General features: G+C 37.8%; 1 protein-coding gene across 2 annotated transcripts in view; it reads right to left on the minus strand.

The window, feature by feature from the left end:
• Nucleotides 1–12,805, minus strand: part of EDIL3 (EGF like repeats and discoidin domains 3) — a 266,089-nt gene that overhangs the window by 55,715 nt on the left and 197,569 nt on the right. For both annotated transcript variants that reach the window (XM_038170824.2, XM_038170823.2), the window contains 2 exons: nucleotides 4,847–5,002; nucleotides 3,554–3,698 (listed from right to left, as the gene is read on the minus strand). In XM_038170824.2, coding sequence (XP_038026752.1) covers nucleotides 3,554–3,698; nucleotides 4,847–5,002 — 301 coding nt within the window. The remainder of the gene's footprint in view (nucleotides 1–3,553; nucleotides 3,699–4,846; nucleotides 5,003–12,805) is intronic.

Consider the following 12,805-nt stretch of genomic DNA (forward strand, 5'->3'; position numbering starts at 1 on the left):
AAAAACATGGGTTGTCAAAACTGTTTTTCAGTGCTGGTCCAATCCATAAAAACAGTTCTATCTTCTTCGAGTATTATTGATTTAGGAAACAACAGATGTGTCTGCTTGTGTGTCTGTGCATGTGTGCATGAATTAATGGCATTTCACACCTGCCTTCCTTCTAATCTGTCCCAAATGAAAAACAAAAGAGGAGTAAGATGGAGTAAGATGGATGTTGCAGATAAGTGGAGAAAGTGAGAAGAACAAGGAAAACTGAAAGATAAACTTGATGTACATGGGTTGCAGAACAGCAGCAGATCACATATGGTCTCTTGCCATGGCACCCTGCATGGAGTATGAGCACTGGTTTTTGTTTTTATTTTTTGAGAGGTGAGCTTTTATTGAGAGCACAAACAACAGAATCATCAAACTGCTGCAAAATTTTGTGTCTGTAGATAGGCATCTGCCACAGAAGTGTATTTGTAATAATGCTCACAACTCCTTGAGACATCTCCACTCTACTGCATGTTCTTTCAATTTGCTTCATATTGTTCCTTTGAAAGGATTAAACCTCCTCTTCCTTTTCTACAACCTGTTAAAATCAATGAGAGCTGATGTAGACACACTTGTGGCTAAGCTCAGAGGAGCATCTTAGGACAAAACGTTTCAGATACTTTGAATATCACCACCTGTGATAATTGTTAACTGGTGACTGTGTATGTTTAAACCCATCTCGGTATAAGTTTGGAGACATCATATTTGGCCTACCCCAATGAAAAATGAGCAGTGAACTAATGAGGAACCTAAACCCTGGGAAAGTGTGGATTAGGGTCTGAAAATTGAAAGGATCCATATGGAGATTATTCTCTGTTGTCTTTTCTGATGGCATAATATTTTAGTCTTCTGAGTCCTGTATGTTGCTGTTATACTGAACTTCTTTCAAAAAAGCTCAACATTCCAACAGAAATATTAAATGTCTAACATAGCAGAGGCAAAACTGCAAATGCTTCTGCATGTGAAGGTCTACACACATCTTATCTTAGATGAGGATTCATGAAGAACTGGCAAAATCTGTGTTTAAAATGTTAACACTGTGGTATTTTTTATTTTATGAAAATCAAGACATTAAAACAAAAATCTTACTATTAATGAAAATAGGATTCTTCTCCAGAGTAGATACTACTGAACATGAAAAGGGGGAGAGGAATCTAATATTAAATGTAAATATTAAAAAGGCTCCCTGTGTGAAAGTGCTTTTAGATATTGTTAGCTTGGAGAAATATTTACCAGAAAAAAAACTACCAAAAGAAAAAAATTACCTGCTTGGAAGATGTTATGTGCAAGTGTCCCCTGCTTAGTGCTGGGGACTAACTTTCCTCTGCAAGATGTGACAAACTCAGAACATTAGGAATTTACTGAAATCACCCACGGCCACCAAAGCACACCAGCATCAACAGCAGACCACCTGCAAGAAGGCAGTGTCTACCATATGCAGATGTTTGAGTGTGTGAGTGAATTGCATAAGTGAGTGACTACGTTGTGTGAAATTATCTGCTGTTGAAAGTTTGATGCTAATCCTAATAACAGCTTAATGAATAAAGACATTCTAATAAACAGTAGCTGTGATCTGTGTCTCCCCATAAATGAATACCCTGTGGTAGAAAGGGAATTTGCAACACAGAAATGTGCAAAACACAGGCAAGGCAGAAACTTAAGACCATGCAAATTAACGCCTGATTTACTGATGGCCAACTACACAAGCACTGATCATGATTTTCAATGAGATCTGACTACGAGTTCTTTCAAGTAAAGGGATTTATTAATCTACAGCAGATTATACTGAACATTTTGATGAAATTTGTACTAAGAAAGGATTAACTTTTTGGATGATCTGGTGCTGCAACATAGTCTCAGCCCTTTTTGGTAATGACTCCCTTTGAAGCACCAGCACTTGTCAAAGAAGCCAGACATCTCAACATGTTTTTCTGCCTAAGAAAGACAGACCACCTGGAATTACAGTGTATTAGTCTGCCGTTATATATAATTATACTCCTCTTTCATTAAGATTGAAATGCTTCTGTTGAGGCTTGGCTGCCCAGGGTTCTAAGAAATGACAACCTTGAAACTGTTAGGAGACCACTGAAATTAATTCACTTCAGTAGCTTTCACAGTTCTTTGAGCAAAACAATTCCTGGTCATTCTGGCAAGGACTTACTCTAAATTGCAGTTCCAGAAATGGAAGACGTAAAAAAAATCTAATAGACTAAAGCAGCTAGACAGAATTTTCTATTTACTCTCAAACCTATCTATATTGGAAAAGGGCTACACTGAGATTAATGCATTAACTTTTCATTTCTGAATCTGGTTTTGATGCCACTAGAGGACTGAGGATTATTTAACTCCAGCTGTTTTGATATATCATTCGTGAATGGGATGACTATTGTTTGTACAGTAAGCAGCAGCCACATAAAAATCTTTCTTAAATGAATTCAGTGGTGCGCTCCCACTGGTAAAAGGTTGATCTCTTGAAAAAGATAAAAAATTTACATGCTTTACTGAATTTGTAAGGGAACACGGTTCTTGCAGAGAGTGGCTAGAGGTCAGGCTTTACATTTTTGAGCTATAACTTCTGCTACTACAAACCTTAAGAGGGTTTATATTGGTTCCACTTGTTCATTTACTTTTTTTGCTACATGATACAATCCCTGCTTCTGCTGGAAACCCACAGAACAAATCTAAACTGAAATCTTGTCCAAAGCAGACCAGCAAAATAGTTCTGCCTCCAGCATGAGTGATCTTCAAAGGCAGCCAAAGAAGTCTGGTACCTCTGAGGATGTCATACACAGACCAGTGTGGTCACCCAGTCCTCATGAGAAATGACTCAGGTCAGCTTTGGTGCCAGGAAGATTTACAATGCGATACTGCGTAGCTGCCACATTACTCTACCCCTGTTACTGCCCTACGGCAATACACTTCTGTCACTCATATTATTTAGATAAGTATTTTTGCTGATGTAACTTACATAAAAAGAGGCAAATTTCTGCCAGGATAAACTCAGGCCTGCCAACTGCATTTCACCAGGTGGTGAAACCACTTTGAGGTGTTTCAGGCCACAGGCACAAAAATGCAGTGCTTGCTTAAGCAGCACTACAGCAGTAGTATCTAAGTAGTATACTATTCCAGTATCTAAAGGGAGCTACGGGAAGGCTGGGGAGGGACTCGTTGTCAGGGATTGTAGGGATAGGAGAAGGGGTAATGGCTTTAAACTAAAAAAGGGGAGATTTAGATTCTATGTTAGGAAGAAATTCTTCACTCAGAGGGCGGTGAGGCCCAGGCCAGGCTGCCCAGAGGAGCTGTGGCTGCCCCATCAATGGCAGTGCCCAAGGCCAGGCTGGATGGTGCTGGGGGAAGCCTTGCCTGGTGGGAGGTGTCCCTACCCATGGCAGGGGGTGGCACTGGGTGGGCTTTAACGTCCCAAACTACTCTATGGTTCTATGATTTTATGATTGTGTGATTATTTGATTTCATGATTGTATTTAACGCTTCAGAGACACAGTGATTGCAGAAAACCCACCTGATAACTCACAGCCCAGAAGTTCCATCCTCAACGTGCAATGTCTTCTGCAAACCTGAGGATACAGCCGGACATACTGTGACTTTATTGGTGGTGTGAAGGAGTTAGCGTACGGGGTGTTGTTGTCCACGTTTCCACGGAACACCTATGGCAAAGTGACATCTTAATAAAACATGCCAGAAGCACTACTGGAGGTGCAGTTGATTACCCTGCCTCAAAAATACCTGCTTTTTTCTTTTCACTTGTTCTCAATGTTTCTCTGCAAGTATTTTGCATGTTGAGGTTGTCCTATCTCCTCCAGTGCCTAATATAGAAGCTTTTAAGCAAAACCTAAAATAAAGCCCTTGTCTTGCACCAGTGTGCATTTGCCACCTGTGCTGTGGGCCTTTATCTTGTCACTCCTAGGAACTCGATCTACTAACGCCTAAATTACATCTTCTTTTCTAATTAGTGCATTAAATGGCCCCTATTCAATTTTGCCTTCAATTATTTGCACTGATTGACATTTACTCTTCCCCTCTACTTCAAGAACCTGCTCTAGCTCCCACTGCAGTGTACTGTAACTATATAAAATATATAAGTGTACTATAACTATAATTGATCTCAGTGGTAGCTGAATTAAACCTATAAGCATTTCCCTATTTACTCCTCATTCTAACTAGATATGCTTTGTATGTGTTTTGCTTTCTTCCCTCACTACACACCTTTCACCCAGCAGTTTAATTTCCTGCCTGAATAAGAAAAAAACATGTCCAACCCTGCAAGGCGCCTTTGTTCTATCTTAACCTATACAGCAAAAGGATTTTTGCTGCTTTGTATGCAGAAGTCAGTACAAAAAATAAATGGTAACTATAAAGTGTGAATGTGTACTTCTCACTGGATGATACTGTTTGTGCAGCACAGAGATTAGCATTGATGAATGGGTTCCATGCTTTTAAGGGTTAATGGTAATCTGCCAATGTAATAAAACTAAATTGAAAACAGAGTAATGAGTAATTACTGGTAAACTAATTAAAATGAAAATCAGTTAAGTGTAATAAACAGGATTTTGTTAGCCTTGGGACAAAATATTTATAAAACCATCAATTAAAGAATAAGAAATTCTTAGAAGAAAGAAAGTCAAAATTTCTGGATTTCTAAAACAGAAAATAACAACTAGGCAACCTATATCAAGCTGTCAAGTAATTAAGCTTATTTACTAGAGATACCTCATATGTCTGAAGGCAGCTAAAACATGAGACATAGACACACACAGTCATACTCAGTAAGTCATACACAGATGACTTAACTTACCATATCCTCATTTGTGCCTTTTACTTTGTACATTGTCCACGACTTCCCATCATTACTATATGCAATTTTGTAAGATTTTACATATTCTGGACTTCCAATTCTCTTGGCACCCTGGGTTATAACTCCAGTGACTCGCATCTTCTTCTGCAGGTTTATCTGAAATGACAGGGCAACAGTATCACTAACCATCTGAGGGACATAATTTTGATCCTAGATTATTTTGGTTCCTTTTTTTTTTTTTTTTTAATTAAAGAAATGAAAAAACATAGCTGTATCATTTAAATCACTATCTTCATACTTGTGTTAATTACTATTATCTTTCATTCATCATACACGTACACAGACAAACAAATAAAATAAAAAAGCATGTGCTATGCTTATATTGTTACGTGCACTCACTCACACATTACTACATAAGGGATATTGCTGCTATAGTACTGGGACATGGCATTTTACTTGTACTACTAGGTATTTCCTTCCTAAAGAAGAAATACAACAGTGCTTTAGTTTACTGAAGGCTGAATCTTCCGTTCTTTTAGACACCAATATACAAACCCTAAGTAAGAGCCTGAGTTAACCTCAAATTAACATTTTTTTTTATGAAAGTAAAAATGCATGGATGTTCTCTAAAGCAAATAAGTAGACTTTTCTTTGATTCTCGCTGAAAATTCATTTATATAAGATAATGGATGAAATGCTAATCCCAAGGAAGTCAATGACAAATTATCAATGGCTAACAAGAGATATGAACATTCCTTATCCCTGCTCCCCAGCTAGCAGGGCTGACACCGTGACCTCCTTACTATTTGGAATGGCAGCCCCAGTGCAGGAATATCGTGAGCTGGAGATGGATCAGGTATCTGCTGATGAGACACTTCAATCCCTTTATTCTTTATGGTGTGGTCTCAAGATTCTGTCTCACTTGGAAATGTAATCTAGTATCTATTAAGAAGGTAACATGATCAAACATCACTGTTAAAGCATCTTATTACATATAAAATGGGAAAGTGAGGAAAGACAGCATTTTACTGCTGTGCTTTTGAGGTACTCTAGCTGTTTCTCTGTTATTTGTCTGAAATAGTTGGGCTTTTGATATTTTTGTTCTTGAGGAAAAAAGAAATGCCAATGTAGCTTTATCACATTCTCACCATAAGTAATGAATAAAACTCCTACACTTTTAAGATAACAATGGTTGTTTTATCAGTTTAGACCTGGGAGAGTAGAAGCTGCCTATACAAGTTCACATTTTTACAGGCTCTTTCTAATACATACCAGGAAAACTCAGAAATATTTTCAGTTGCAATGGAGAGAATGGACTCATACCAGGAATTTAAACAGGTGGTGAGATTAGAAGAGATTCAGAGAAGAGATTCAGTTTTGGAAAACTTTTCTTCCACATTCTCTGTTTCCAAGAGGGGAAAAAAAATGTGCACACCCCAAAGAGACAAACGAACAAAACAAAACAACAACAACAAACAAACAAAATGAGGAAACAAACCAACAACAAAAACACCACACAGATCTTTGTAAGAGGACAGGTTCAGAGACTACTATCAGCTCCCCTAATACCATTTCAAAATGTAAACACAGAATAATAAATGGACAAACACCAAGGTTTCTCAAAGACTCTTCTGCATATTTCACTCTGTATATGGAATTTAAAATTATTTATAAACAGGCAACATAGACAAATTTGTCATATATTTACTATATTTATAATAGTAAAGAAGATACAATTTCCAAAAACAAATTGGAAAGTACAGTCAAACATAACACAGTCATTGACAATTTGCTTTTTAGATATGCAGTCAAGAAATGTCTTCAAATTTCACTGTTTGGGAAAAGGAAGACACCATGGGAGATACCCCAATACCAAATAATTTTTCTTTGATCTATCTATGCATGTATCTAATGTTCTTTCAGGTTCGCTCTCAATTTTTATTTTTATTTTTCCCAGATAATGATCTAACAAAGGTTTTTGTTTGTTTGTTTGTTTGTTTGTTTGTTTGTTTGTTTTGGATGAGAATGTATATAGAAGATATTTTTTCTGGTTGCTTGGAAAGAATAAGTTCTGATGAAACCATGGCTTTAGCCACTGTATAGTCTATTACCACACTGGCTCCTCCATGCCTCAGCCTCCAATTCTAATGTACAACAAATTAACCACTGCACCTCAAGAGGCTTTCTTCCTTTTAGAAGCTTTCTCAGTCAGGAATTGTACTCTGAATCATAAACTGAGCTCCGGATTTAAACAGCATTGAGCTTGAAATAACTTAGGAAAGAAAAACAGGACACTGTGTTTTGCAATTAGATCTATAAATTTTGTCAATGTTTGCAGGAAAATCCCGGTGAAGGAAGAAGAGAAACACTTTCAAATCCCTACAGCTTTCTTGCATAGAAAACTGTCATGGGGCTAACTTCATGCCTGTGGTAACTCCTTTCAGTGTATATGGATACACCAGGAATTAATTGGCCCTTTGTGTCTGGGTTCCTTTATGTGTTTTAAATTTCTCAAGTCAGAGCCTAGCAAAACACAAACTATTAGAACTGTGCAATGACTATAATGAAGCTGGTGCTGAAATCTTTCTTACTTAATGTACTTCAGCAGGAAGCACAGTTTCTTCCCAATGTGAAATGTGAACTAGCTCTTGTAGCACTAAAAGCATTTTCAAATGCATTTTTCTGTGGCAATTGTTAAGAAAAACAGCTCGGGATGCTCTGCTTTGTGGATACAACAGAAATACAGATTTAGGATAGGAAGTTATATATTCTAATTATATGGGTGACTTTTAAAACAAAGAAGTGAAAATCAGCACAGTAAGAACAAGAGTTCTTATTGTTTATTGTTCTTATTGTAAAATGTGTATTTTTATAAAAGGCAACAGCTTATTTGTTTATAAAAGACCCCTTGTCATCACCTAGAGCAAACAGGAAAATCAAGGATGATAGAAGATCCACGGTACTTTGAGGGGCTTGTCCCAGTAATTTAGGTACTAGTGTAGGACAATCACTTTGGAAGAAGAATATACTTGCAAGAAGTTTGAGGAAAAAGATGAAAAGCCTGATTGGTTCTCCTAGCCTGGCTTACATCTAAGGTTACACTGAGAGTACCAGATTCAGGCTTGGCAGGCAGCCCACGTGCATGCTGTTGCAGTTGGCCCCGGGGAACAGCAACTGACACAGCATCTCACTCACCCAGCACACTTTGGGGACTGCAGCTGCAACGTGCACATGCAGAGAGATCTTAGTAAAGGACGCCTGCTGCCATACTTCCTGATGGCACACGGCATTTGATGAAACTTGAGCAAGGTGCCACTTAACACCCACAATTAAAGAATCAGCCTCTAACAGGTTTTGCATTTCAATGCAAAAGTTTCCTGCTGCTAGAGGAAATGATGAGCACTAAATCATGCGGGTAAAACTGGCTGTAAGAGAAAGCCCATAGTCTGATTTCAGCCCATCCAAATCTGATTCTACAAGAAAGAGGCACTGTCTGTACAATAGATGGTGTAAATTCACTATGCTGTTATGGCAAGTTAGTTAAAAACTCAGCAACTGCACAGGCTTGGCAGCCAACTCAATTTAACAGCCCTCAGGGATAAAATCTAGCACCTCATATTCAGTGCTGTACGCATTGCTGAAGGCTGAACGTGTGTACTGCCAGTTGCCTGGTGCCTCCTAAACTGCACCATATAGACAAAACTAAGTAAAAAGAAAATCACTCAGGGAATGTTCCCTTGAGTGTGGCACATGCCCCAGAGCTGGGGAACAAAATGCACCCTATCAGTTAAAAAAATTCCCAGTAACCCTTGAAATTTCATTTAATCTTGTTCCTTTAACCACTACAATCACCCCAGCTCCATGATTAGACCACTTTTCTCATTGCAGTAGTTTACAGAGCCGTGGCCTTTTTGTGCAGGAGGGGAAACAGTGACTTGCTATGTCTCCTGCTCTTGGCACTGATTCTGTAGCAGTAATTACCTATTAAACAATTTTCATGGGTGCACTAATGTCTTTGACTGCAATGACTCACACTAATCAGTTTTGGGATGCTAAATCATTCAAATATCTACACAGATGAAGATGTAGGCAATCAAAATTAAACTGGAATTTAACTTCAAAAAATATGTATCATACAGGAAAAACAAATGAAAAACCATATTTTTTCCCCAGGAGACTGTGTCAATGTGAACAAGGCAAATTTACAAGTTTCTACAGATTGCACAAAGCAAAAACAGTGCAAAGACAATTATTTCAAAGACATTTATTTTCAAAGACGATTCAGAGCCAATCCTATGATCTGCATGTTGCTTTTTCAGCTACACTTTTAGGTGTGAGAAAATGGAGGACCATAAAACTGGAGATAACTACAACATGTTTTTTTCCCATAAAAACAAGAAACCATTCAATAAACAGTCCAAAGAGCTCCACAAAATAAACAACTTCCCAGCATGCTTAACAAACCTTAGAACTGCAGGAAGGAAAAAAAAAAGTCACATTCATAATATATCAATGTAACAGAACAGGAGAAATTTGGGACGCCATCAGTGTAAGTTCATATTCCTCTGCAATCTGTGATCAAATATTAGCATATTCAGTGTGCAGAAACTATGTACTTGACAAAAAAAGAAGACATAAAAAAAATAAAAATCAGTTGCATCTGTCTCATCTACATTGTTACATGGAGTAGTGGAGGAGAGAGATGAGAAGATGAAGTGACTTTAGGAAGACACCATATGTGATGCTCCTGGCCAGAATACATAACTATAATCCTCTCATTTGTTACTGCACTGTTAGCAATAACACCACTAAAATTTAGCACAGAACAGGTTTGCCTGAAGTATACCTTAACAACAAGCTTCCAAGATATACCCAGTTTAAAGCTTTCATGAAGCACTGGGTCTTTGAAGCTTTAAATGCAGTTTTTCATGAGGCTTCGTTCAGAACAGAAATGCAATTTACAAAGAACTGTGATGTTTACCTAGTTCAGTTATGAGATACAATAGCATTACTATAAATAATTCTCCATCCTTTCAAAGCATATATTTTTTCAGTAACCTTCACTACTGTTGATGTAAAAATAGGGTTGATCAGGACTATACCAGCATACAAAGATTTACTATAGCAATGCTTCCCTGATGATTTCATCAGATTTTGAAAGATTTAAATTTGATTTTTTTTAAGTCATGATTCTGATAAAGCTATATAGAAAGCTCCCACAGAAGCATATGCTGGTGAGAAACATGGATACTTGCCAATGGAAATGTTTGTAATAAACTCAGGAAAGGAGTAACCTGACATGATTCCTGCAACACTGCGAAATGTAATGAGCCTGAAAGCTCCCTCCTATGATTTCTTCTCAGTCTTCAAGCACAAGGGGCCCTGAGCACAATGAACATTGCTGCTTCACTCAGAAGGCATGTCTGAAGCAGGGGCTGCAGTGCAGGACTCAGCATGTGATGAGGTTCAGGATGGCCAGAGAAGGTCAATTCCTATTATAGTCCCTGCTGCAGAGTATCACCATTCCTCAATGCAAAGTGCTTGTATATCTTGCCTGTCTGTGGCTTTTTGTTATTCTCCTAACCAGCACTGTCAGCAGAGCTTCTCCAGGTTTAGCTGAAGGAATTAATGCAGTCAGGATAGCAGCAGTAATACGAGTCCTAACTAGCATCCAGATGAGGTAAGGTAGTGATTTATCCATGGTGGCATTCCAGCTGTTGCTTCTGTTCTGGAATGGGAGTTTGCTACATGGAAAAGCCAACTTGTTTTATATTAAACTTGTGATAGTCTAGAAGAATAAACACAGTCATTTGATATATGTCACTTTACAAATGGTAATTCCATTGTGTGATTGTGGGATTTTACCTTGCAGGCAAATTGATGAAATACCCCGTTATTTCAGATCTCAAACCCTCTTTGTTTCACTGACCTGGATGCAGATCCAGCAAAGATTCTTCACATCTTTCATACCAAATCCTCTGTAAGCTTACCCTCCTGACCATGTTGTTCAGTGTGCCTCACCCAACTCTTTCCCCATATGGTAATAACAAATGGCTCTCAAGTCTTCCCTGTACTCACAGCTTAGTCCGAGCCAGCCATTTAAAAGTAACTCAATGTCTTTGCTTTCTTCAATTAAACTATTTATGTTTCAAGCTAGGAATGCCGAATCATTGGCATAAATTATCCCATTCATTTAATTTTCATGTCTGTAGAAGGATCAGAATGTAGGTCAAAACCCACTTGTACAGAAAACATAAATACAGGGACTGTTTGGATCAAGCTGTAATATTCATATGGAGGAGCGTACACTATGAATATTACCAAAAAGCACTCACTTCATTTGGCTTTTGCTGAGAACTTTCACTTTATGCCTTAGAGACTTTACATAATTAGACAGACTAAAAACTTGCTTGGTCTGTTTCTTCTTCTTATTAAGCCATTATTTTAGTCCCAAAGGTAGTTGTTATGAATGTCATTAACAGGATGATATGAATTATTCAAATACTGGTGTGTTTAGCCTGTCATCTCAAAAAGAGGTCCATAATCAATCTCACATTGCTCAGAGGTCTGAAGCCCTGTAAAATTTCATCTCATTTACAAATTCCTGATTAAATGGGTATTAACTACCTGCAATTTAAGGTTAGCTAAGAAACACTAAAATTGTTTATTGCTATTATTAATTTCTTCATATACCTTGAACTTTGGTATCCTCTTCACTTCTTTGACATGCTTATATCTCAAAAACAAAACAAAACAAAACAAACAAAAACAAACAAGAAAACACTGAAACCAAAACCCAACCACCAACCAACCAGCTCAACAAACAAAAAAACCACTTCCCCAAATTGTCTAGAATAATTCTTACAGTTCCAGTCAAAGAATGTGTAAATAAAAACAATTGCCAAAGAAAATATCTAGATGTATTTCCACATGTAAAATACAATTGATCGAAGGCTCTAAGAGTTTAGAAGTAAGATGACAGGCTCAGGGCACAGAAACAAACATGCCCTTTTCTTTTAATCCTACATGAAAACCATCTTTCTTTAGGGAACGGAAATAAATTCAGAAGGTAAAATCTTAAAATCACCATGCAAATATATTCAGTTAAAGCTCTTTAACTTGCCTTTGACAAATATCAGAGGTATTTTCTGTTGCATCCTTTCAATATGTTTTTAAGGCACTTTGGTAGCTGCGCTGCAGTAAAAACTGCGGTAACAAGTATGATCTGCTCTGAAGCCCAACAAGGACAACTGGGAAGAATTCCCATTTTGGACTTCAGCATGCCTTGCCTAGGTCCTGCATCTTCTCAAGCCAAGACTTAGATGGAAATGTGTTAGAAAATGACAGGTCTGTTGAAGAAAATCTCTTCATTAGATTTAAATGTTAGAAAAAAAAAATTTAAAAAAAAACAAACTGAAATTAAATGCATCCACTGAAAGATGGAAGCTGTAGAAAAAACTGGAATAGCTGAGAGCATGCAGGAGATTAAGGCTTCCTTGGCAATATGGTATCTCTGCTGGGGGTTTTGCAAGTTCCCAGCTTATTTTAACACACAAGGAAACTGAGTTCTTTTACCAGAATACACCCAGTAAGTGATAGCAGTGATACCAAATGGTGTATGAGCAACATGTGTGGAGAGCACTTTTTAACCATAGTTCACTACCCCTTCTTTGTTTTATGCAGTTTATAACTAGAGGAGACAGAAGGGGAAGAGTTTCACTGAAGAGTGCTTTCACAGGACACGATTGTTATGGGCTATGTAAAGGACAGAGCTGCTTTACTATGTCGTCTTAACTATGCCAGCCTTAGGAGATGTTACAAACCCAAACGCAGTCTGGATTTTTTGCAAGGAGTTTATGAGGAACATGCTAGACTTCCTTAGCCAGTAACGTAACAGTGTTTTCAGTTCCTAAAAAACTTGTGATGCGGTATTTCAGTTTTCATAATGCAGATCATAAA

Source organism: Anas platyrhynchos, chromosome Z (assembly GCF_047663525.1).
Source record: "Anas platyrhynchos isolate ZD024472 breed Pekin duck chromosome Z, IASCAAS_PekinDuck_T2T, whole genome shotgun sequence".
NCBI lineage: Eukaryota > Metazoa > Chordata > Aves > Anseriformes > Anatidae > Anas > Anas platyrhynchos.